At 40.6% G+C, this 21,853-nt stretch overlaps 1 protein-coding gene across 1 annotated transcript in view; it reads left to right on the forward strand.

Annotated features, from left to right (window-relative positions):
• USH2A (usherin) overlaps positions 1-21,853 on the forward strand; it is a 596,134-nt gene that overhangs the window by 134,779 nt on the left and 439,502 nt on the right. The window contains 3 exon segments of the mRNA XM_030557510.1: positions 5,888-6,045; positions 8,578-8,722; positions 18,521-18,751. Coding sequence (XP_030413370.1) covers positions 5,888-6,045; positions 8,578-8,722; positions 18,521-18,751 — 534 coding nt within the window.

Below are 21,853 nucleotides of genomic sequence, written 5' to 3' on the forward strand. Positions count from 1 at the left end.
CCAGCCTGCTAGAGCAGCTCCAGCCAAGCCAGAGACATCCTCCCCTGGCCCTCCCCAGATAAGGTGGGAAAGGATGGGATGGGGAGAGTGGGGGTCCCAGGCTAGTGGGGGTGTCATGTGGGGGATAGTCACAGGGGTAACTTTACTGACTCCCAGCTTCTCCTGCTCAAAAAAATTTCCCCACAAGTTGGTGTCCCGGCCCGTCAGGGTAAGCAGCTGGTGCACCGGGACACTTTGTTTATTTAGGTTTACCTCCGTGCCTATGGATGCTCATGGTAAACAAACCGTCTTGGCCCACCAGCAGCTTATCCTGATGGCCCAGGAGCTAAAGTTTGCTGACCCCTAATTATAGGGTCAGCTTATGAACAGGTTATAAAATTTTTCCATTTTTACTTATCCATCTTGGGGGGGTCGGCTTATAAATGAACCAGCTTATAATCGAGTATATCCTGTATCAGAGCCTTAGTTTGCATTTACAGCTCGGTTTTACAAAAAGCTTCAGGTCCACATTTTCAAGAACTCAGCACACACAAGTGGGGCTAGATTTTAAAAGAGCTCTGCTCTCACACACTAAATAAAGGCCAGGCACCTAAGTAGGGAGCAGATTTTCAAAAGTACTCTGCACACAACAGCTGGCTTTGTGACTCCAATGGCCAGATTTTCAAAAGAGTTCAGTACTCAACATACTGAGCTCTTCTGATAATAAGGCTACTTATTTTCTTGCCTAAATTGGAGCTGAGCTCACATGACAATTCTGGTTTTTCCTACCTGATAGAGCTCAGATTTCAGCGATTAAATGTCTCATCAATATCAAGTATCAGAGGGTAGCCGTGTTAGTCTGGATCTGTAAAAGCAGCAAAGAGTCCTGTGGCACCTTATAGACTAACAGACGTTTTGGAGCATGAGCTTTCGTGGGTGAATACCCACTTCCTCAGATGCATGTAATGGAAATATCCAGGGGCAGGTATATATATGTGTGCTAGCAAGCAAGCTAGAGATAACGAGGTCAGTTCAATCAGGGAGGATGAGGCCCTGTTCTAGCAGTTGAGGTGTGAAAACCAAGAGAGGAGAAACTGGTTCTGTAATTGGCAAGCCATTCACAGTCTTTGTTCAATCCTGAGCTGATGGTGTCAAATTTGCAGATGAACTGAAGCTCAGCAGTTTCTCTTTGAAGTCTGGTCCTGAAGTTTTTTGCTGCAGGATGGCCACCTTAAGGTCTGCTATAGTGTGGCCAGGGAGGTTGAAGTGCTCTCCTACAGGTTTTTGTATATTGCCATTCCTAATGTCTGATTTGTGTCCATTTATCCTTTTCCGTAGAGACTGTCCAGTTTGGCCGATGTACATAGCAGAGGGGCATTGCTGGCATATGATGGCGTATATTACATTGGTGGATGTACAGGTGAATGAACCAGTGATGGTGTGGCTGATCTGGTTAGGTCCTGTGATGGTGTCGCTGGTGTAGATATATGGGCAGAGTTGGCATCGAGGTTTGTTGCATGGATTGGTTCCTGAGAAAGAGTTATTATGGTGTGGTGTGCAGTTACTGGTGAGAATATGTTTCAGGTTGGCAGGTTGTCTGTGGGCAAGGATTGGCCTGCCACCCAAGGCCTTTGAAAGTGTGGGATCATTGTCCAGGATGGGTTGTAGATCTTTGATGATGCGTTGGAGGAGTTTTAGCTGGGGGCTGTATGTGATGGCCAGTGGAGTCCTGTTGGTTTCTCTCTTGGGTTTGTCTTGCAGTAGGAGGCTTCTGGGTACACGTCTGGCTCTGTTGATCTGTTTCCTTATTCCTCGTGCGGGTATTGTAGTTTTGAGAATGCTTGGTGGAGATTTTGTAGGTGTTGGTCTCTGTCTGAGGGGTTAGAGCAGATGCGGTTGTACCTCAGTGCTTGGCTGTAGACAATGGATCGTGTGATGTGCCCGGGATGGAAGCTGGAGGCATGAAGGTAGGCATAGCGGTCGGTGGGTTTTCGATATAGGGTGGTGTTAATGTGACCATCACTTATTTGCACCGTGGTGTCAAGAAAGTGGACCTCCTGTGTAGATTGGTCCAGGCTGAGGTTGATGGTGGGGTTGAAGCAACCCAGGAAAACATCAAAAAAGAGCTCTCCAACCTGGAGACTCTCATTAATAACCAAACTTCCATACAAACGGACTTCACTAGAATAAGACAGGAGATCTACATTACTCACTTTACCGCTCTTCAAAGGAAAAAGGACTGTAAGCTGTCTAAACTCCTACCTGCCACATGGGGCCACAACAGTGGTACCCCTAACCCACCCAGCAATATCGTCAATCTATCCAACTACACACTCAGCCCAGAAGAAAAGTCTGTCCTATCTCGGGGACTCTCTTTCTGCCCTGCCACCCCCACCAACATGATACAGTTCTGTGGCGATCTGGAAGCCTACTTTCGCCGTCTCCGACTCAAAGAATACTTCCAGGACAACACTGAACAGTGCACTGATACACGGGTGCCCTCCCACCAACAGCACAAGAAAAAGAACTCCACATGGACTCCTCCTGAGGGTCGAAATGACAGCCTGGACCTATACATTGAATGCTTCCGCCGGCGTGCACAGGCAGAAATCGTGGAACAACAACATTGCTTGCCTCACAACCTAAGTCGTGCAGAACGCAATGCCATCCACAGCCTCAGAAACCACCCTGACATTATCATCAAAGAGGCTGATAAAGGAGGTGCCGTTGTCATCATGAACAGGTCTGACTATCAAAAGGAGGCAGCCAGACAACTGTCCAATACCAAATTCTACAGGCCACTTCCCTCAGATCCCACTGAGGAATACACTAAGAAACTACAGCATCTACTCAGGACACTCCCTACATTAACACCAGAAGAAATCAACATACCCCTAGAGCCCCGACCAGGGTTATTCTATCTACTACCCAAGATCCACAAACCCGGAAATCCTGGACGCCCCATCATCTCGGGCATTGGCACTCTCACTGAAGGACTATCTGGATATATGGACTCTCTACTCAGACCCTATGCCACCAGCACTCCCAGCTATCTCCGCGACACCACTGATTTCCTGAGGAAACTACAATGCATTGGTGACCTCCCAGAAAACACCATCCTAGCCACCATGGATGTAGAGGCTCTCTACACAAACATCCCACACACAGATGGAATACAAGCTGTCAGGAACACTATCCCTGATGATGCCACAGCACAACTGGCTGCTGAGCTCTGTGCCTTTATACTTACACACAACTATTTCAAATTTGATGACAATATATATCTCCAGATCAGTGGCACTGCTATGGGCACCCGCATGGCCCCACAATATGCCAATATCTTCATGGCCGACCTGGAACAACGCTTCCTCAGCTCTCGTCCACTTACACCCCTTCTCTGTCTACGCTACATTGATGACATCTTCATCATCTGGACCCATGGGAAGGAGACTCTGGAAAAATTCCACCATGATTTTCAACAGCTTCCATCCCACCATCAACCTCAGCCTGGACCAATCTACACGGGAGGTCCACTTTCTTGACACCATGGTGCAAATAAGTGATGGTCACATTAACACCACCCTATATCGAAAACCCACCGACCGCTATGCCTACCTTCATGCCTCCAGCTTCCATCCCGGGCACATCACACGATCCATTGTCTACAGCCAAGCTCTGAGGTACAACCGCATCTGCTCTAACTCCTCAGACAGAGACCAACACCTATAAAATCTCCACCAAGCATTCTCAAAACTACAATACCCGCACGAGGAAATAAGGAAACAGATCAACAGAGCCAGACATGTACCCAGAAGCCTCCTACTGCAAGACAAACCCAAGAGAGAAACCAACAGGACTCCACTGGCCATCACATACAGCCCCCAGCTAAAACCCCTCCAACGCATTATCAGGGATCTACAACCCATCCTGGACAATGATCCCACACTTTCAAAGGCCTTGGGTGGCAGGCCAATCCTTGCCCACAGACAACCTGCCAACCTGAAACATATTCTCACCAGTAACTGCACACCACACCATAATAACTCTTTCTCAGGAACCAATCCATGCAACAAACCTCGATGCCAACTCTGCCCACATATCTACACCAGCTACACCATCACAGGACCTAACCAGATCAGCCACACCATCACTGGTTCATTCACCTGCACATCCACCAATGTAATATACGCCATCATATGCCAGCAATGCCCCTCTGCTATGTACATCGGCCAAACTGGACAGTCTCTACGGAAAAGGATAAATGGACACAAATCAGACATTAGGAATGGCAATATACAAAAACCTGTAGGAGAGCACTTCAACCTCCCTGGCCACACTATAGCAGACCTTAAGGTGGCCATCCTGCAGCAAAAAAACTTCAGGACCAGACTTCAAAGAGAAACTGCTGAGCTTCAGTTCATCTGCAAATTTGACACCATCAGCTCAGGATTGAACAAAGACTGTGAATGGCTTGCCAATTACAGAACCAGTTTCTCCTCTCTTGGTTTTCACACCTCAACTGCTAGAACAGGGCCTCATCCTCCCTGATTGAACTGACCTCGTTATCTCTAGCTTGCTTGCTAGCACACATATATATACCTGCCCCTGGATATTTCCATTACATGCATCTGAGGAAGTGGGTATTCACCCACGAAAGCTCATGCTCCAAAACGTCTGTTAGTCTATAAGGTGCCACAGGACTCTTTGCTGCTTTCATCAATATCAGGAAGGCTACGATTTAGTCACGGGTGTTTTTAGTAAAAGTCATAGACTGATCAGGGGCAATAAACAAAAATTCACAGTCCATGACCTGATGATGACTTTTACCTGTGATTAAATCTTGGGGTGGGATACTAGGGGAGCAGATTGGGGTCACTGCTGGGGGGGGGTGCACCCAGGACCAGTGACACCAGCTGCCGGGGACCACGGGTGCTCTGGCCAGCTGGGGATGGCTGCCCAGGGCTGCCAGAGCAGTGGGTGGTGTGGCTGTCCCTGGGGGCTATCTGAGCAGTTGAGCCCGGTGCCAGCTGTTTGGGAGGCCCTGTGGTCAGCCACACTGGCCCCTGCAGAAGTCAAGGAGGTTGCAGAAAGTCATGGAAACTGTGATTTCCGCGACCTCCGTGGCAGACATGGAGCCCTACTCATTAGCGATGCCCACATTTGTTGGTGCCTCCAAAATCATGTCTTCAGTTGTTTGCTTCCACAAAATGGGAGGCAAGGATAAAACCCTTTTCAGAATTTGGCTTTCTGCTTGTCAGTTTTTAAATAGCATATATCACAAAAGTGTCAGATTTTCTCTTGGGAAGAGGTCCATTAGTATGGTGTTTGTAATAAGAGGCACTCTCGAGTTGGGATTCTATCATTACATAGTGAGAAGGTGGGGCTTTTACTACAGTGCAGACAGCCCTTTTAAAGGTTATGTTATCCAAGACAGGAGCATTCCTCTATAACAAGTGAGAGATGTGTTAATTTCAAACCTGCCCAGCAAACAAAATTGCTTTTAAGGTGATTAAGCATTGAACAATCATTGCTTTTATCAGGTTTTTTCCAGATCAGATGAAAAATTTGCATCTGAGAGCTTTTTATCTATGTATTTCCTACCTATATCTGCCAAAAAAGGTGTTTAGTAGCTAAGTGGTGGTTAGTACCTCTTTAAAAACGTGTGCATTATAAAATCAAGGTTTTATTTTGAATACGTGATTTTTTTGCCTTCTTATATAATATTTAAAACACTATAAAATTCCATTTTGACTTGAAAATTAATTTTTACAAGGGGCTTATTAAGGAATTGGATGTGAAAAGACATTTTATAGTCTATAACAGATGGCATTTTACAAATACAGTAAGAAAACTTGCATGACACATGTTGTTCATTTATTTTATGGTAAATTAGCACATTTGTTTTTAGCTCCTGTATTCATGCCATCTCCATCGGTATTCCCTCTTTCACCGTATTCTCTCAATGTATCTTGGGAAAAGCCACAAGATAATGTAGCAAGAGGAGAAGTGATGGGATACAGCATCAATGTAATTACCACACAAAACAGGTTGCCAGTATTTTCCCAGGTATTGTTGTTATCAATCTGTTTTCATTGTTTACTAATATATGGATGTTATACAGAAGAAGAAAAAATAGTATCAGCCTCGGTGTCTTGGCAAAATTTTTCTTTGCCTATTTACTGTACATTCTGCTTACCTAATTTCCTCACCCAGCAGTATATGGCATGCTTTTCATTTTCTGTAATGTTGTGTGCATTGCTTAAATAGGTGTTGAATTGTACCCCTGAAGAGAGCTGTATTTCAGTGAAGGGGAAAGAGATGCCTAGATATGAAGAGACAATTCAGGTGAATTGTGTCAATACCCTCAAGCTGTGCATATGTTGATTCTGTAAAAGCGGCATATATGTGTGCCCTGAGGGCACCCAGCAATAAGTGCAATCCATGCACAGTCCCTCTATCCCCTTGCCAGTGTTGACATCTCTCTGTTTTATTATTTTTAAAGCTTTCCCTTTTGGAGTCAGGTGATTATGCAAGAATTTCATGCTATGTTTTTGGTGACCCTTGTGGTTTCTAGGAAAAGTTTGAAAACATGATCCCCAAAGGTTCAAAAGGCAAATAAAAAGAATGCAAGAATAGTGGCTAAAAATCGTGACATTTTAAAAAATAAATCTCATGATTGTGGGGTGCTGACATGCGATTTTGGAATTATTGGGGCTGGCAATACTGCCTTACACAGATGACTACTGATAGCTCCTTCTGTTACTCCCACTCCTGAACTGTGCTAAAAGCAAGAATAATCTGTGTGGGAGGAGCATGTAAATTGGCCATTGTTGGAATATGCCACAGGATCTGACTTTTTCTCCTTTTCCGAGGGGTGCCCCACCCTTGTTCTGCGCTGAGGCCCGACCCCTACTCTGCCCCCTCCCCCAAAGCCCCACTCTGGCCACGTCCTGCCTCTTTCAAATTCCACTCTGTGTCCTCCCCTGAGCGTTCCCCATCCTTACTCTGCCTTTTTCCACCCCTCTGCTCCCTCGCACCCACCCCACTTCCAGCACTTCCTGCCCACTGCCGAACAGCAGATTGGCAGCAGGCAGGAGGCTAGGGTGACCAGATAGCAAGTGTGAAAAATCAGGATGGAGGTGGGAAGCAATAGGAATTAAAAAAAAAAAAAAGCCCCAAATATTGGGACTGTTCCTATAAAATTGTGACATCTGGTCACCCTACGGGAGGCGCTGGGCAGAAAGAGCTGATCAGAGGGTGGCTGGTGAGGGCTGAGCAGCCATGGAACACCCAGTGTCAGCACCTATGGAATATTCCAATGACTTCTAGGCCCCATCCCAGAACATACCACTACAATTTCACTTGCAGAAATCCTACAGCGAATGGAAACTTTTTGCTTGGAGCCACAAATGAGAATGAAAAATAGTTGTAATTTACTTTCCCTTGTCCTATGGCTTCTCTAGTGTGTGTGTGTAAATGTAGGTTAGAATTCAATCCATAATTTATGGAGCACTTTGGGTACCCTGCCGGATGAAAAGTGCTATATAAATGTATTATTTGCAGTGTTGCAATTTTTTGCAATTTTATCGCAACTGTCCCAATATTCTTTTTTCATGAAGTCCCAGTTCCTGGAGTCATTTTATTTTGTGAGAATCTCAGCTTTTATTTTTAAAATAGTATCTTTCTAGTCTTCTGGTTGAAAATGTGAACCCTGAAAAACAGAAGGCAAGTAAAGAGAATCCCAGATCTTAAAATCACAAGTTTTTGGAGGCCTTACTCATAACTTTTAAATGTTTGGAGTTGACAATACTGGATTTTTAATTTTAATTATTTTGGCAATAATATTGAACTAAAAATCTAAAGAGTGAGTGAAGAAGTGTTGCATATTAGCTAGGGAGCAAGGGAATGGCAGCCAGAACTCCTGCGTTCTATTTCTGACACTGATGTAAGTATATTATTTAGGGTACTGTCTCTCTGCCTCCATTTGCTTATCTGTAAAATGGAGACAGTAATACTTATCCATCTCATGGGGTTGTTGAAACTGTAACTTACTTATGTGTAAAGTGCTTTCGACCTCCTAGGTTCCAATTCTGTGAGACTTTAGATTTCTAGAGAAACGAGTATCTGAAACAGTTTATCTGAACAACAAACTCTTTGCCTGTGTAAATATTGACTGGTCTCATCAGAATGTGTGTGCCACTCATGTCACTTATTCCACAATGATCAGATTGATAGGCTTAGATTTCATCACTTAATGGTGACATCTTCGTCATCCATAATCTACAGTGTTTGTAGTGATACCAGCACCACCACACAGCTTTATGAGGCAATAACTATGTCTCCTCATTTATCCACCCAGGAACTGGATTATTACCTCATAAAACAGTGTGATGGAAGTATTATCATTTAAATCCTACCTTGTTGATATTCACCAAAATTATCCTTTTCTACTAATGGATTGTGGCAAACCTTTCCATGTTTAAATGCATGAATCTACAGATTCAGAGTCTAATTTCTTATTAGCGATAATATCCTCTATTAACAGGAATGAAAACATTATTTAACTAAGTACCATCTTCCAATTTGTTTGCCTTGCAGGTCGTGTATATAGCTGAAGCTCATGAGCTGTCCTATATAGTGACAGGATTAAAACCCTACACAATGTACAACTTTACTATTACTCTCTGCAATCGAATTGAATGTGTAACCAGTGAGCCAAGCATGGGACAAACCTCAGCAGCTGGTAAGGAAATAATCTGATCCATGTACAAAGTTGACGCAGCTTTCTAATGAGTACCATTACAGATGATCATAGTTTGATGCACAGTGACAGGGATAGGTGTTGTATTAATATAAAGTGACTTGCTTAATTATAATTTGTTTACCTTGACAGTTTAGAAACAAAACACAATGTTTTCCTTGCAGGTTTACAGTATACTCTAATGTGATGGGATTTATGTGCTTCTCTCTCAATTACAAGTCAGTTATTTAGTTATCCTATTCCTGTTTGTTTATATCATGCCCATCCATAGCTCTTACACTGATTAGAGCTGATAATAAATCAGATGCTTCTTATAAGTCTTCGTGTGCCAGATTTTCAAATGAAGGCATGCAGAAGTGTGTGTGCACTTTTGCAAATGCTTGGCTTTACACGCGAGTAGGAGTTGCATTCTTTTCTTATGAACTGGACTTTCAGACTTTTACTAGCTTGTGTGTGGTGAGTATTTGTGTACCTGTGCCAGAGACACACTGATGTACATGCATATTTTGCGTGTGCCCATTTGAAAATATTCAGGTTATGAAGGTTCTTTGTTACAGAGCTGCAATACTGTAAACATCAGTTCCAAATCTATGGAGCACTTGCTTGTGGTGTGCAGAGAGTTGGCTGGTCACATTGCTCTCTCCTTATTTCCAGCTGCGGCACTACATTAAAAAAAACCAAACATTAAATGATTTCACAATATTACCATTTCCAGTTCTGCAACTGTTGTATGGGATCATGAATGGGAAGGAGGTGGTCCTTGCAATCGTGAACAGTAGGGGAGGTGATCCACGAAATGAGCTATCTATTGTGATGTGGTCCATAATGTGAAAAAAATTGAGAACCCCTGCTATATAGAATATTTTAAAAAACTTTTTAATGTTCCCTTCTTCCCTTCCATGGTTGCCAGTCTACCTGTTTTCAGTTATGGGGAAAATGATTTGTTCACTCACAATGGATACCACTCCCTCACTGTTCAGGCCTTCTGTTTGAATAGACAGAGATGGCTCTGAGGTGGTGTCTCTTCTGTTTCTGGACTCCAGGAGATTTCTTTTATCTTTGTGTTGCAGCCCCTTTAAAATTTTAACTTGGCTCTGTCTTGAGAACCCATTCCATATAAGCATGACTTTACTTCTCCACCATCATTGCCAACCGTCCAGTTGTCATCTCTGGAATGGAGTATCAAATTAGTGCCAGCCTAGACAGCTCTGCCCCATAGGAACCTCACTGTTCCATGGGATTCCAAAGGCTAATAGCCCCAGAAACCAATATGACCTACATAGGACCCTTTGTTGTTGTTACAAATTATCCAATCTTGCATGTATATATTTATTCAAAGATTGAGAATGAATAGCTCGGTTAAGCTTGACAGCTTGTTTATGACTGTCTCCTCCTCAGTTGTGTTAACGCTTAGAGACCTATCACATTAAAGAAGACAGGAGAATACAAAACAGAATAACAGACAGGTCTGGATTTATTAGACTTTTCACATTATAGCATTTTCCTGTTCACCGTTTGCAGATCTTGAGAGTGACCACTTTGAGAATTGGAGGGTTCAGTCTCGTATTGCATTTGCTCAGTTGAAACAGTACTATTGATGTTGATTTCCCCAGATTTTATGCTCATAAATTTTAAAATATAAAGAACAAAACACTTGGATTTTGCATACCATTTCTTCTTTCACCATTCAGATTTTTCATAACTGTAGCAAATTGTTTGCAGTCGTATGGTTAAGTGTCTAATACTATTTCCATAACAGGTTTATATTTGCAACAGTTCCATCCTGGGAGAAAATATTTCTAAAAAAGAAGTATTTTAAATATATTTATTTTTAAAATAAAACTGCCTGGTTTTGTAATCTTCAAGTTAATATAAGAAGGTAGAATAATATTAGACAGACTTGGAGATGCCATTCCTATCGACAGCAGGGATAGTGGATCAGATCCTGGTCAATGCAAAGTCCTTGTTGCACCAATGAGTGGTTCAAAGGTGAATTAAAATTGCCTTGAAAGGGGAGGTAAGGATTCCCTGAGTGTGAAGGAATCTCCATTTGGCAAAGAATCACTAACACTGGCTCTCTGCCACTCCCTGTTGGCCCCCTGGCAGAAGGAGCTTGCTGGAGGAGGAGTGGCTGAAGTGTGCTTCAAAAGTAATGGTCCCTTACGGCTGTTACAATCCAGTGCAATTTAGAGTAGCCTTGAGTTTTGTTTCAGCTTGTGGTAGAGCTGAAGGCTGCATCTATTGACCTTTGACTTTTGAGAACAGAATTTGGCCCATTATCTCTTATTGATACCAGAGTGGAAGGACCCCCTCCTCCCCCACAGTCTCTTTCTAAGCACAGTTTTATTTTCCAAACATAGGCAAAACACAAAAAGAGTTCCTCAGCCCACCATGGGCTACAGTTCTCAGGGAACTTTCCCTTTTGCCTCATTATCCCTCCTTTTTCAGGACCCACAACAACATTCTTCTGTTCTATTTAAATTGAGCACTGCCTCTCAGGGCTTTCTCCTTGGAGGCCCTCTTTCCCCTGTAGGCTCCCAAGGGACTGAAGGTAGTGGGACTTTGGCAGTCTCACTCAGGGAATTTCAGAGAAAGAGAGAGAGCTCAGAACCCAGAGTAATGAGAGTAGCGAGAGCTCAGAAGAAGGAACAGAGCTGGGCTGAACCTTCAGAGAGGGGATGCTCCTGAAGTGGGGAGTAGTGTAGTCAGATCAGGTTCGTGAAAGCAGAAAGCAGTTGAGTTACCTGTGAACTTCCCTAGGACAGAAACCATGGCCAGAGAGGGCTGAGGGAGATACCTTCTGGCTGTCTAAGCTGGAGAGCCAGAGAGATCTGAAGATTGGGAAATGATGGGGGGGATGAGTCTCTGTGTAAGGGCTAGAACTAGACCTGGTAAACAAACAGGATGGAGATGCTCCCCAGCTCTAGGTTCTGAGGTGGGAGGTGTGGGGGTAAGAGGTGCTGGAGCTGTACGTGGTATATTGATGTATTTTTGAGACTTAAAAGAATGAATGTACTGTTTGGTCTGTGCTGGAGAAATCTGAATTGTGGTTGAGAGTCTTTTTTGGTAATTAACCCTGCAAAAGGCTATTTATATGTGGAAAGCTTGTGTGGAGTTATTGGAGGCTATGAAAGAAAAGAGAAACTGAGGCAAAAGCACTGGTCCTGTTGTGCTCTGCTGCAGCGCTAGGAAGAAGGAGATGCCTTTTCACTTATGGTGAAGAATGCAAGCATGTGATCAGTCCATGGGAGAAAGGAACTATGAATGCTTGGAAGAGGGCACTTGAGGCATGGGGCTGCTTGCACAGCCACTTTGAAGCCATGAGGGGCACCCAGGACGTGTACCCTTTGACACAGATCTTATGCTATTTTTTTTATTTTCAAAGTTTTTCTTCTGTTTTGTGTTTAATTGAGACCATTACATTATGGATCATATTCCCAGCAGAGGTAATTGGCATAGCTTCATAGACTGGAGGTATACAAATTACACCAGGGGAGGATCTGGTCACAAGAAAGAGGCTCAAAAATGTAGTTGCACAGAATACTAGCAATATTTGCTGAATATTAAAATGAGGTCAGAGATGTCTGTCATTAAGGATTTCTACTTCATTTCAGAGGTGCTGGAACAATTTGTATACTGGGGTTGCTGAGACCCATGAATCAAACTGTAAATCCTGTATATGATGGAAACCACTTAAAGCCAGTGGGTGTTGTGGCACCCCTAGAACCTCTAGTTCCAGCACCTATGGTTCATTTTTGAAAGCAGTTTATGGTCAAATCAGTGTCACTGTAAAATTAATGCAGATTTCTCAAAGGCAAAACTTTTAGGGGCTCAAAAGTTTTTTGTAAAGCACAAAGACATCTAGTTGTCTCTTCTTCCCCTGCCCCTCCCATTCCTGGTTTGTGACATTTCAGCAGAATAGAATTAGCTGTGTGAGAACAGTAAATGCTTATCCTACAGATCTCAATATCAAATAGTCAGTGTGACTTAAACAATCTATACAGCTGTGTTTCATTAACTGCTGTGTGACTGAACTCACTTTTTGTAATTAAGTTTGTCTTTCATTTGTGCTTTTGTAAGATTTTATTTCAAACTTAAATTTAACATCATTTGTTTTTAAAAAAGATACCAAAATACACCCTTGTGATTGCTGCCATTCACCCCAGCACATTGTATTACTGCTCCTTTGCTTTTGATGGCAATTACAGGGTTCAGAAGCTAATTTGTAGAAGATATTCTTCCAGCAGCAGCTGCATCTGGCTTCTTGGCAGACTCTTCAAGCAGTTATATTGCTAGTTTTGGAGTTACCTCTGGGTTTACTGGGGTAATGATGAGGATGGGCTGTCTTGTGCTCCTGGATGTCATTTTATTTTTTGATTACCCTTTTAATATAAGTAATTTTGTCCATTTTTATCCATTTATGAAAAAAGTCCAGTACAAACTCTTTTGGAGAGCTACATTCCATTTGCACTAGCAATGCATCACTTGCTTATGCCTGTCATAAATTGGTTTTCTGCACAATTCTAAGCAACAGTCTTAAAACAACCCATATCCTGTTATGCTGGTAATTAATCGTGCATTAACTTCTCTCTCTCTCTATTAAAAGTAAAATATGAAGGCTCTTTGCTGCTGGTCTGAAAACACACATTGTTTTGCATGCATGTACATAAGTCTTTTCATTGCGGATAGGACCCAAAGTGATTAAACAAGCTCTCTTAATATGTTAATTTATAATTTTAATTACAACAATCTTGTGTATATATAGTCATTAGTGAATACTAATATAAATATTTTTCTACCTTTTTATTCATAATGCATAAACCAATCATCCAGTTACTTCTCGGCAGTTGCCTGTTTTTGTTTCATAATACAATCTTTGTTCTCAGTTATGAATGCATTTTGTTCATTCCTGTCTTGAATAATCCCTCATTAAGCTAGTCACTTTCTGCTCCATGCTAAAAAGGAAAAATTATCATGCAAATGTGGCATGCCATATTAAAAAGCACATTACCAAACACTTTTGTTGCTGTCCTTCAATTAGTTTCTCTTCTTTGAATTTAATTTCATTTGTTGTTAAACTACTGACTTGATGTATGGACTCATGAATTTGAGGCTGCTGCCAAGAATGTAGAAGGAAAAAAAATCAAAGCCTCTTCAGAAGGTTGCAGAGGCAAAACTGAAATGAATTTGCTTCACCTTTGACAAGAACACTTGAACAGCATTTGAGTCGTCTGATGATTCAGCTTGGCTAATTAGCTGATTGTTTATTTCTAAAATAAAGGCACTGTTTTATAATTAGAGAAGTGTAAAGTAATCTAAGAAATTTGGTAATGACAGATGACTTAAGTAACTTCTGAGATAAACAGTATCTGCTCAAACTTGTCTCGCTGAGTGTTCTCAACCTGTAGTTAAACTGCTCTTTGAGTCTTGGTAAAACAGTAGGAAGCCAAATGTTTGTTTGTTTGCCCGCCCAACATTACACTTCAGAAAGTAGCTCACATTATTCTTTTGCCAGTGTGTCAAATTTGCATGGTTTTTAAGGTATGTGTAAGTTGTATTTTTCTTGATTAAAAACTTTTGGTTCAAAGCAATACTTTTTAATTGCCTAATGATATAAGTCAGTTCTTAGGAAAGAACCGTGCATTTAGGAGTTCATTTGCAATATAACTGAAAAATTCATTGCATGGCAGTAAAACAATTTACTGTTAATTACAAGGAGAAAAATTTGCTGTACCATGCTCACAGATTGCCATGAATCATGCAGCACTCCTAGAGATTTATAACAGATGTGTAAGTGGGATGAATTAGCAGGGTTTAATAACAGAGACACAAATCATGCAGACTTCAAGGAGCTTTAATTGATATACTAGAATGTGACGGGCATGAATCACTCAGCCATTCAACAGCACTGTAACATATGGTCAGCTCAATATGCTGCATCTTAAATCGGTTGGTAAGTCGTTGGTTGTCCCATATGGTGGAAGCAATATATTTTTCATGATTTTTTTTAAATACTGTATTTTACATTTATTTTAAAGATATGATTATAATACATATTATTAAATGGTCTCCTGATACCCTTTATGGATGTTTTCTTATGTGTTTTTTCATTAAAATTTCTTTAAAAAAAAAACACCCTAAAAAGAGTCTTCTGAAAAAGTCTAAAATGATTGTCAGAAGCCATAAGTACTATTGCTTCACTCATTTACTATTGTCCCATTTGATACTGCTTGAAGTGCATATGGAAGCAGAGCTTGTACCAGGAATGCTACAGCAATTGCAGGGTCCTGTGAACCAAATAACCCACAGCAATAATGAAACTGATAGCTGTCTGGATTTGCATATAGTTTTACTCATAGGCAAAATTTGGAGACAAATAGAACTCAGGCCACCGTGACTGGCGCCCCCCCAAATAAAAAATTTGCGCCTCCAAAATGGTTGTGACGTTCACAACAGCTCTGATTTGTATGTGCTACAGTATGAACTCTAATGGAGAGCAGTCAAAAGTTTAAGTATTTATGTCTTCCTTGTTAATATTGTCTTTTAAAATAGTACAAACAAGAGCAACACCTTGTTCCTGTAATCATCTTGAAAACCTTTAAGATCTAATTGCAGACTAATACTGTTGGGTCCAAAACACCCACCTGTAATACACTGAGAATTATTTATTCAAACATGTACAAGTATGTAGAGTGGTAAAGGTTTTGTAGCCAGACTGTAAACCCATTTTTATTGGGACAGAAATCTGGCAGTCTGTGGAAAAGCTTTAGCAGTTGTATTAGTAAACCTGACAGACTTGAGAAAGGAATATTGCATCTTTAGAACTGTGGCTGCCAGAATTTAATGTCAACAATTAAAATTTATTTTGATCCTTACCTAGTGTTTATTACTGTTTGTATACACAACAGACCTTACTAATACAGAGATGCACTATTAGATGGAATTACCATCTGTTCAGAGTGAAATGCTGGCATCTGTCTTAGATTCTAAAACTAAAATGATATTATTTCAAACAAAAACAAAATTAACTGCTCTTTACTTAGCAACTTCGTTTTTGCATGTGCGCTCACATACATAGGAAAGGCTTATTTGTAATGACCTATGTAATCACGTCTATATTTGGATATATGACTTTAAAATAAGCTGTATGGGCCATCTGTCTTTACTGGTCTTTTTGGTGCCCTCTGGTATTCAGTGGCATGCAGCAATCATTGGCTTTTAAATACTGTTTTAGCTTTACAATATATTAAATATGTATTATAGTGCAAGACATTAAAACTACATAATTAAAATATCCAAAATGTGACTTTGAATTTACTGAAATACAGTATGCTCATTATTTTGACAGATGTGTCTTAACAGAATGTGACTGAAAAAAATTTAAATAAGTAAAATTATAGTCAATTCATCTTAACATAGTAGCTACAGGTACCACAGTGACACCTTTAGGAAAATATATACTATATCTTTTAGTCCCGAATATTTTTAATTTCAGCATACAGTACCACAAAGGCCAATGTTACAGATTTATTTTCAGCTTTTTGGGGGGTCTATACTTAAGAATAGGCTCTCACTGTGTGCAAGAAGGTGAATTCTCAAGTACCAAGGACATTGTAGTTTTAAATACTGATGTTATAGCAAAGACTTTCTGAAAGGCTAGGCTTCTATTCCATATATCACCAAATAATAAATTGTGTCATGCCAGTGTTTAATGCATGTACACAGTGCATTAACTGTAACTGTAGTACATTTATTTGTGCTAGAGGAGACTTGAAAATGATTAAAAGATCAATACTTCCCTGTCACAGAAGCAAGTGTTACGATGCATTTAAGTAGTTAATTGCATAAGCCCCATAAAAGCTTCAAGTTTGGGTAGCAGGGATGCCATAATTACAGTCCAAGCAGCTGCCATTTATTAATGGTGGACTTCTAAGGGAGATATGTTTGTTGTCATAAGTGTTGGCTATCTGTGTACATTTTAGAAATAATGAATTTTAGCATTTCTGTTTTAGCATCAGTGAGTTGAACCGGACCTCAGTACTCACATTTAAAATGCTGATGTACACCTATTCTCTCCAGCGATGAAGTTTTGATTGTTAAGCCACATTTTCTGTTTAAACCTCTGCATTTATATTGAAATTCATTAGTGTTCTGCCCTACTTATGCAGGGAAAGCTTATGACCTCACACCACATTTCTTTAATTTTGACATTGTAAATTTCTAACATAGCAGTGTGATGCTAATTAGATTGTGAAGTCATAAATGATGTCTAAGTAGGAATTTACAACACACACAGTGTGGTTGGTGGGTTTTTTTTTCATCTCTTCAAGAAGAGTATTTATCAAGTTGGAGGAAAAGAAATAGCAACATGCTACGGATTAATAGTCCTGTAAATGCAAGAATCTTTAAAAGGACATCATTAATTCAATCCAAATGAAGGTATATAGAATGAACTCATAGTATACCCAAAGATGTGTTGTGATGCAATTCGTCAGATTTTGAAGACCTATATTTCAGTACTGATCATGTTATTCCTGAAGTGAGTTTGGTGCCCTATAGTCATAATGGGAATGATTTAAGTGAACATGTTTCCATCATACCTCCCTTCTCGTTGCACACAACGAAGGTTCATTTATTAAATCCTTATTTATCAGACAGAGGGGTTACTAACAATATAAAATGGATATGGATTCCACTAATAAAGAACTTCTGTACATCAGCTGTAGACAATAGCTGGTTACACTGCTTTGCTGAATCAAACCACTCACACCTGTAGGACCATCATTTCGTTATCCAAACAGGTCATGCTGCCCTCCAGTGGCTTACTATACAGTGTTTTTTAAAAACTTCAATAGTTTTATTTCATAATTCAACTGTAGAGTGATCATCACAGTTGGCTTGATTAATAGGTATCACACTGAATGTTCCAGTATTAGGAAAATAAAATAATAATATCAAACTCCCTGACATACTCATACCTGCAAAGAGTCAGTCTTGTATCAGCTTCGTAGTGTCCTACAGAGCACCAGCTTCTAGGCAAGAAAAGATGGAGAGTAACATTTACTCAGTTTGGAGAATTATCTGTATACATGATAGTGGCTCATAAAATTATATATCTGCTTTGAGAAAGAATCTTTCATGGAAACAGTGAGGATGTACCAAACTGGTTATTTGCTAGAGGGCAATCACCATGTAGGTCCTCAATACAAGTACTGGGATAAAGGTTCTGCTTTTGTTGACCAAAATTTGTTCACTTTGTGGCAAAATCTTGTTTACTCATGTACCAGAGTGCTAAAACAAAGTTAGGAAGAAGCTACTAAAGTTTGATTTTCCTCTGAATTTAGACCCCGATCCTGCATTGAGAACCCTGTGGGAGTATGCCTATATGGAGCCCCTTGAGAGCAATGCAGAACTGGGGGCTAAGAGTCTAACCAAAGAGAGAACATTAATTCTATTATGTGGAAGTGATTCGTATTATTAAGGGTCTATAAGAGTTATGTCTCATGGTCTGCTTGGGATGGAATAGTAGATAATTGTATCCAAAGTTTGAAGAGCAAATGAGACATTACTACAAGATGGGGACAAGGGTTTTTTTTAAATATCAAGAATCCTTCAATTAGTATAGTAGCACAGTATAGGGGCTCCATGGAAATTTGCATTTATTGTTTGGTTGACCAGAAACTGGGTCCCTCATAAACAATACATTGTGTGTATGAAATTAAGTTCCAAGCAGTCTGAACAGTTTTATGCCTGGGTAACAATTTTTTTCCCTACACATAGCTCCAAGAAAACTTGCTGCACCTCTTCTTGAAGGAGTAAACAGCACAGTGTTAAAGATAAATTGGAATGAACCTGAAGAACTTAATGGACCTTTTCCCATCTACCAGCTGGAAAGAATGGATTCATCTTTAGCTATAACGAGGGTGGAAGTAATGAAAGGAATCCGTTTCCCAGGAAATGGTTATTACAAATTCCCCAGTTCTACTCTCCCTGCCAATACTGACTTTACAGGTAAATGAGTTTAAATTACTTACAGAATGTTTAAATTGTACTCTGCATTTGTTTTACCATTTATTATCTTCTATATCATTTTTATTGCTAGATCTGTAGATTTTACTTTAAGTATTGTGTGATTGTTAGCTATGTAAAGACTACTTCAGTTGTGCTAAGTCTGTAACTGAATGCATTCACTTGAAAGTTACAAATTCTCACAAAGAACCTGTAGAAAACTTTATCAGACATGGGCTTTTGATTCCTTTGGACTCAGACACTGAGCTATGGTGAGCTGTGCTGCAGACATGATATATTTCTTAGTGGGAAATATAAACTGGGTTTTTATTTCTTTTTCTGGGGTGAGATCTCTGCAGTGTATTCACTATTGATTTTAAAGCATGTTTCCTCCTCTGCTACCATTTAGTGTTCCAGTGGTAGTGTGAGAGCTGGTAGAAAAACTCTCTCTTCCTTGCTCCTGTTTTGGATTTCTGTAGTATTCTAAGAGTGATGGGACAAAATGTATCTGTGACTATGAACATCAGTGTTTTTAGGTGTGTGGTGGGGGTAGAGGCTGGGGGGGGGGCGGGTTCACCAATCTGACAAATCGACTGGTACCTATAGTTCTGCTGTTTTTAGGTTGCTGCTGCCTATCATCAGCACTCTTTATGCCTTTACTTCTGGCTTGGGAGAGTAAACTTTTCAGGTGGAAAGCCTGTGAAAGATAAGAAAATAAGAACATAAGAATGGCCATACTAAGTCAAACCAAAGGTCCATCTATCCCAGTATCCTGTCGGCCAACAGTGGCCAATGCCTGGTGTTCCAAAGGAAGTGAATCTAACAGGTAATGATCAAGTGATCTCTCTCCTGCCATCCATTACCACTCTCCGACAAACAGCGGCTAGGGACACAATTCCTTACCCATCCTGGCTAATAGCCATTAATGGACTCCATGAATTTATCTAGTTCTCTTTTCTAGTTTTATAGCCTTCACAACCTCCTCAGGCAAGGAGTCCCACAGGTTGACTGTGCGCTGTGTGAAGAACTTCCTTTTATTTGTTTTAAACCTGCTGCCCATTAATTTCATTTAGTGGCCTCTAGTGCTTATATTATGGGAACAAGTAAATAACTTTTCCTTATTCACTTTTTCCACATCACTCATGATTTTATATACCTCTATCATATCCCCCATTATTCTCCTCTTTTCCAAGATGAAAATCCTAGCCTCTTTAATCTCTCCTCATATGGGACCCATTCCAACCCCCTAATCATTTTAGTTGCCCTTCTCTGAACCTTTTCTAATGTCAGTATATCTTTTTTTGAGATAAGGAGAACACATCTGTACGCAGTATTCAAGTTGTGGGCATACCATGGATTTATATAAGGGCAATAAGATATTCTCCATCTTATTCTCTATCCCTTTTTTAATGATTCCTAAAATCCTGTTTACTTTTTTGACTGCTGCTGCACACTGCATGGATGTCTTCAGAGAAGTATCCACAATGACTCCAAGATCTCTTTCCTGATTTGTTGTAGCTAAATTAGTCCCCATCATATTGTATGTATAGTTGGGGTTATTTTTTCCAATGTGCATTACTTTACATTTATTCACATTAAATTTCATTTGCAATTTTGTTGCCCAATCACTTCGTTTTGTGAGATCTTTTTGAAGTTCTTCACAGTCTGCTTTGGTCTTAATTATCTTGAGCAGTTTAGTATCATCTGCAAACTTTGCCACCTCACTGTTTACTCCTTTCTCCAGATCATTTATGAATAAGTTGAACAAGATTGGCCCTAGGACTGATCCTTGGGGAACACCACTAGTTACCTCTCTCCATTCTGAAAATTTACCATTTATTCTTACCCTTTGTTCCCTCTGATACCATGACAACTTAATTTATGTAAGAGCCTTTGGTGAGGGACCTTTTCAAAGGCTTTCTGGAAATATAAGTAGACTATGTCCACTGGATCCCCCTTGTCCACATGTGTGTTGACCCCTGCGCTCTATTGAAGTAATCTGCTTCTGCTGATGCCCTTCATTTTGTGGACCAGACAAGTGTGTTTCCAGGGCACCAATGGAAAATTGAGCTGCTTGGGAAATGTCTAAGCCAAGCTGATGATGATTTCTGAGATCCCAGCTCATGGTACTGATTGAATCTGGTGAAAATGATGAAGGCCAAAGTGATCACTTTTCTCTGATTTCCTGTTGATGTGCTGAATAAATAACTTTGCTCAATGCTAGTGTGTCAATTGAAAGTCTTGTATTCACTTATTTTGCTGACTTTGTAGCCCAGTGGTGATTCACAGGAGTTTTTGCACAGCAAGCCCCTGGCAACAGGCAATGGACTCTTCACAACACCTAAATTGCTTGATGTTCATTCCCCTGATACTAAAAGCATGTAACCTCCCCTGCGTGTTTACTGAAAATATTTTATTTGCTCATTCCATTGTCTCTCTGTACTGTTGTGGCCTAAACTGCATGGGAATCAAGAGTGCAGTTTTTCTTATTGGGCTATTGCTATCAGCTCCATCTGTGCAGTGGAGGGGGATATTTTCCACTATGAGTTTGAGAAGAGACAAAGAGTGGTGGATATCACTGAACGTCCCCTCTATTCGTGCTCAGAAGCCCCGGAGTGTTCCATTTCCCTTCAATGGGTGGGCCAGCTAGCTGGGCTCATTAACATGATCTGTTCTGTTGTCGTGACTTCGGTGCTACAAGCAAAGTATTGTTTGACTATGGGACAGTGCAGCCAGTGAGGTTGTTTGTACTATTGAAACTGAGGGCTAGGAGTAAGGAAAAGGTCTCTCTGGAGATGGTTGAAGCGAACTCTGGAAGGTATAGACAGAAGGGATGGGAGAAGATGTTAAAATAAAATCCCCTTTAATTTGCCATTTTGTGGCTGCTTATGATATAGATAAATGTCATTTATCATCACTTGGGGTTATAATCTTTCTATGGAGATCAGCTATTAGTCATAGTATCTGGAGATGGGCTGGGACTGAAATATGGTAAGCAATTTATCCAGACATCTACAGATAACGCCTGGCAATCAGGTTAAATCAGCCAGTATGATACCCAGAAATGTAGAAGTCATGTATCTTGACAACTCAATAAATTATCCA

This window comes from Gopherus evgoodei, chromosome 3 (genome assembly GCF_007399415.2).
Source record: "Gopherus evgoodei ecotype Sinaloan lineage chromosome 3, rGopEvg1_v1.p, whole genome shotgun sequence".
Classification (NCBI taxonomy): domain Eukaryota; kingdom Metazoa; phylum Chordata; order Testudines; family Testudinidae; genus Gopherus; species Gopherus evgoodei.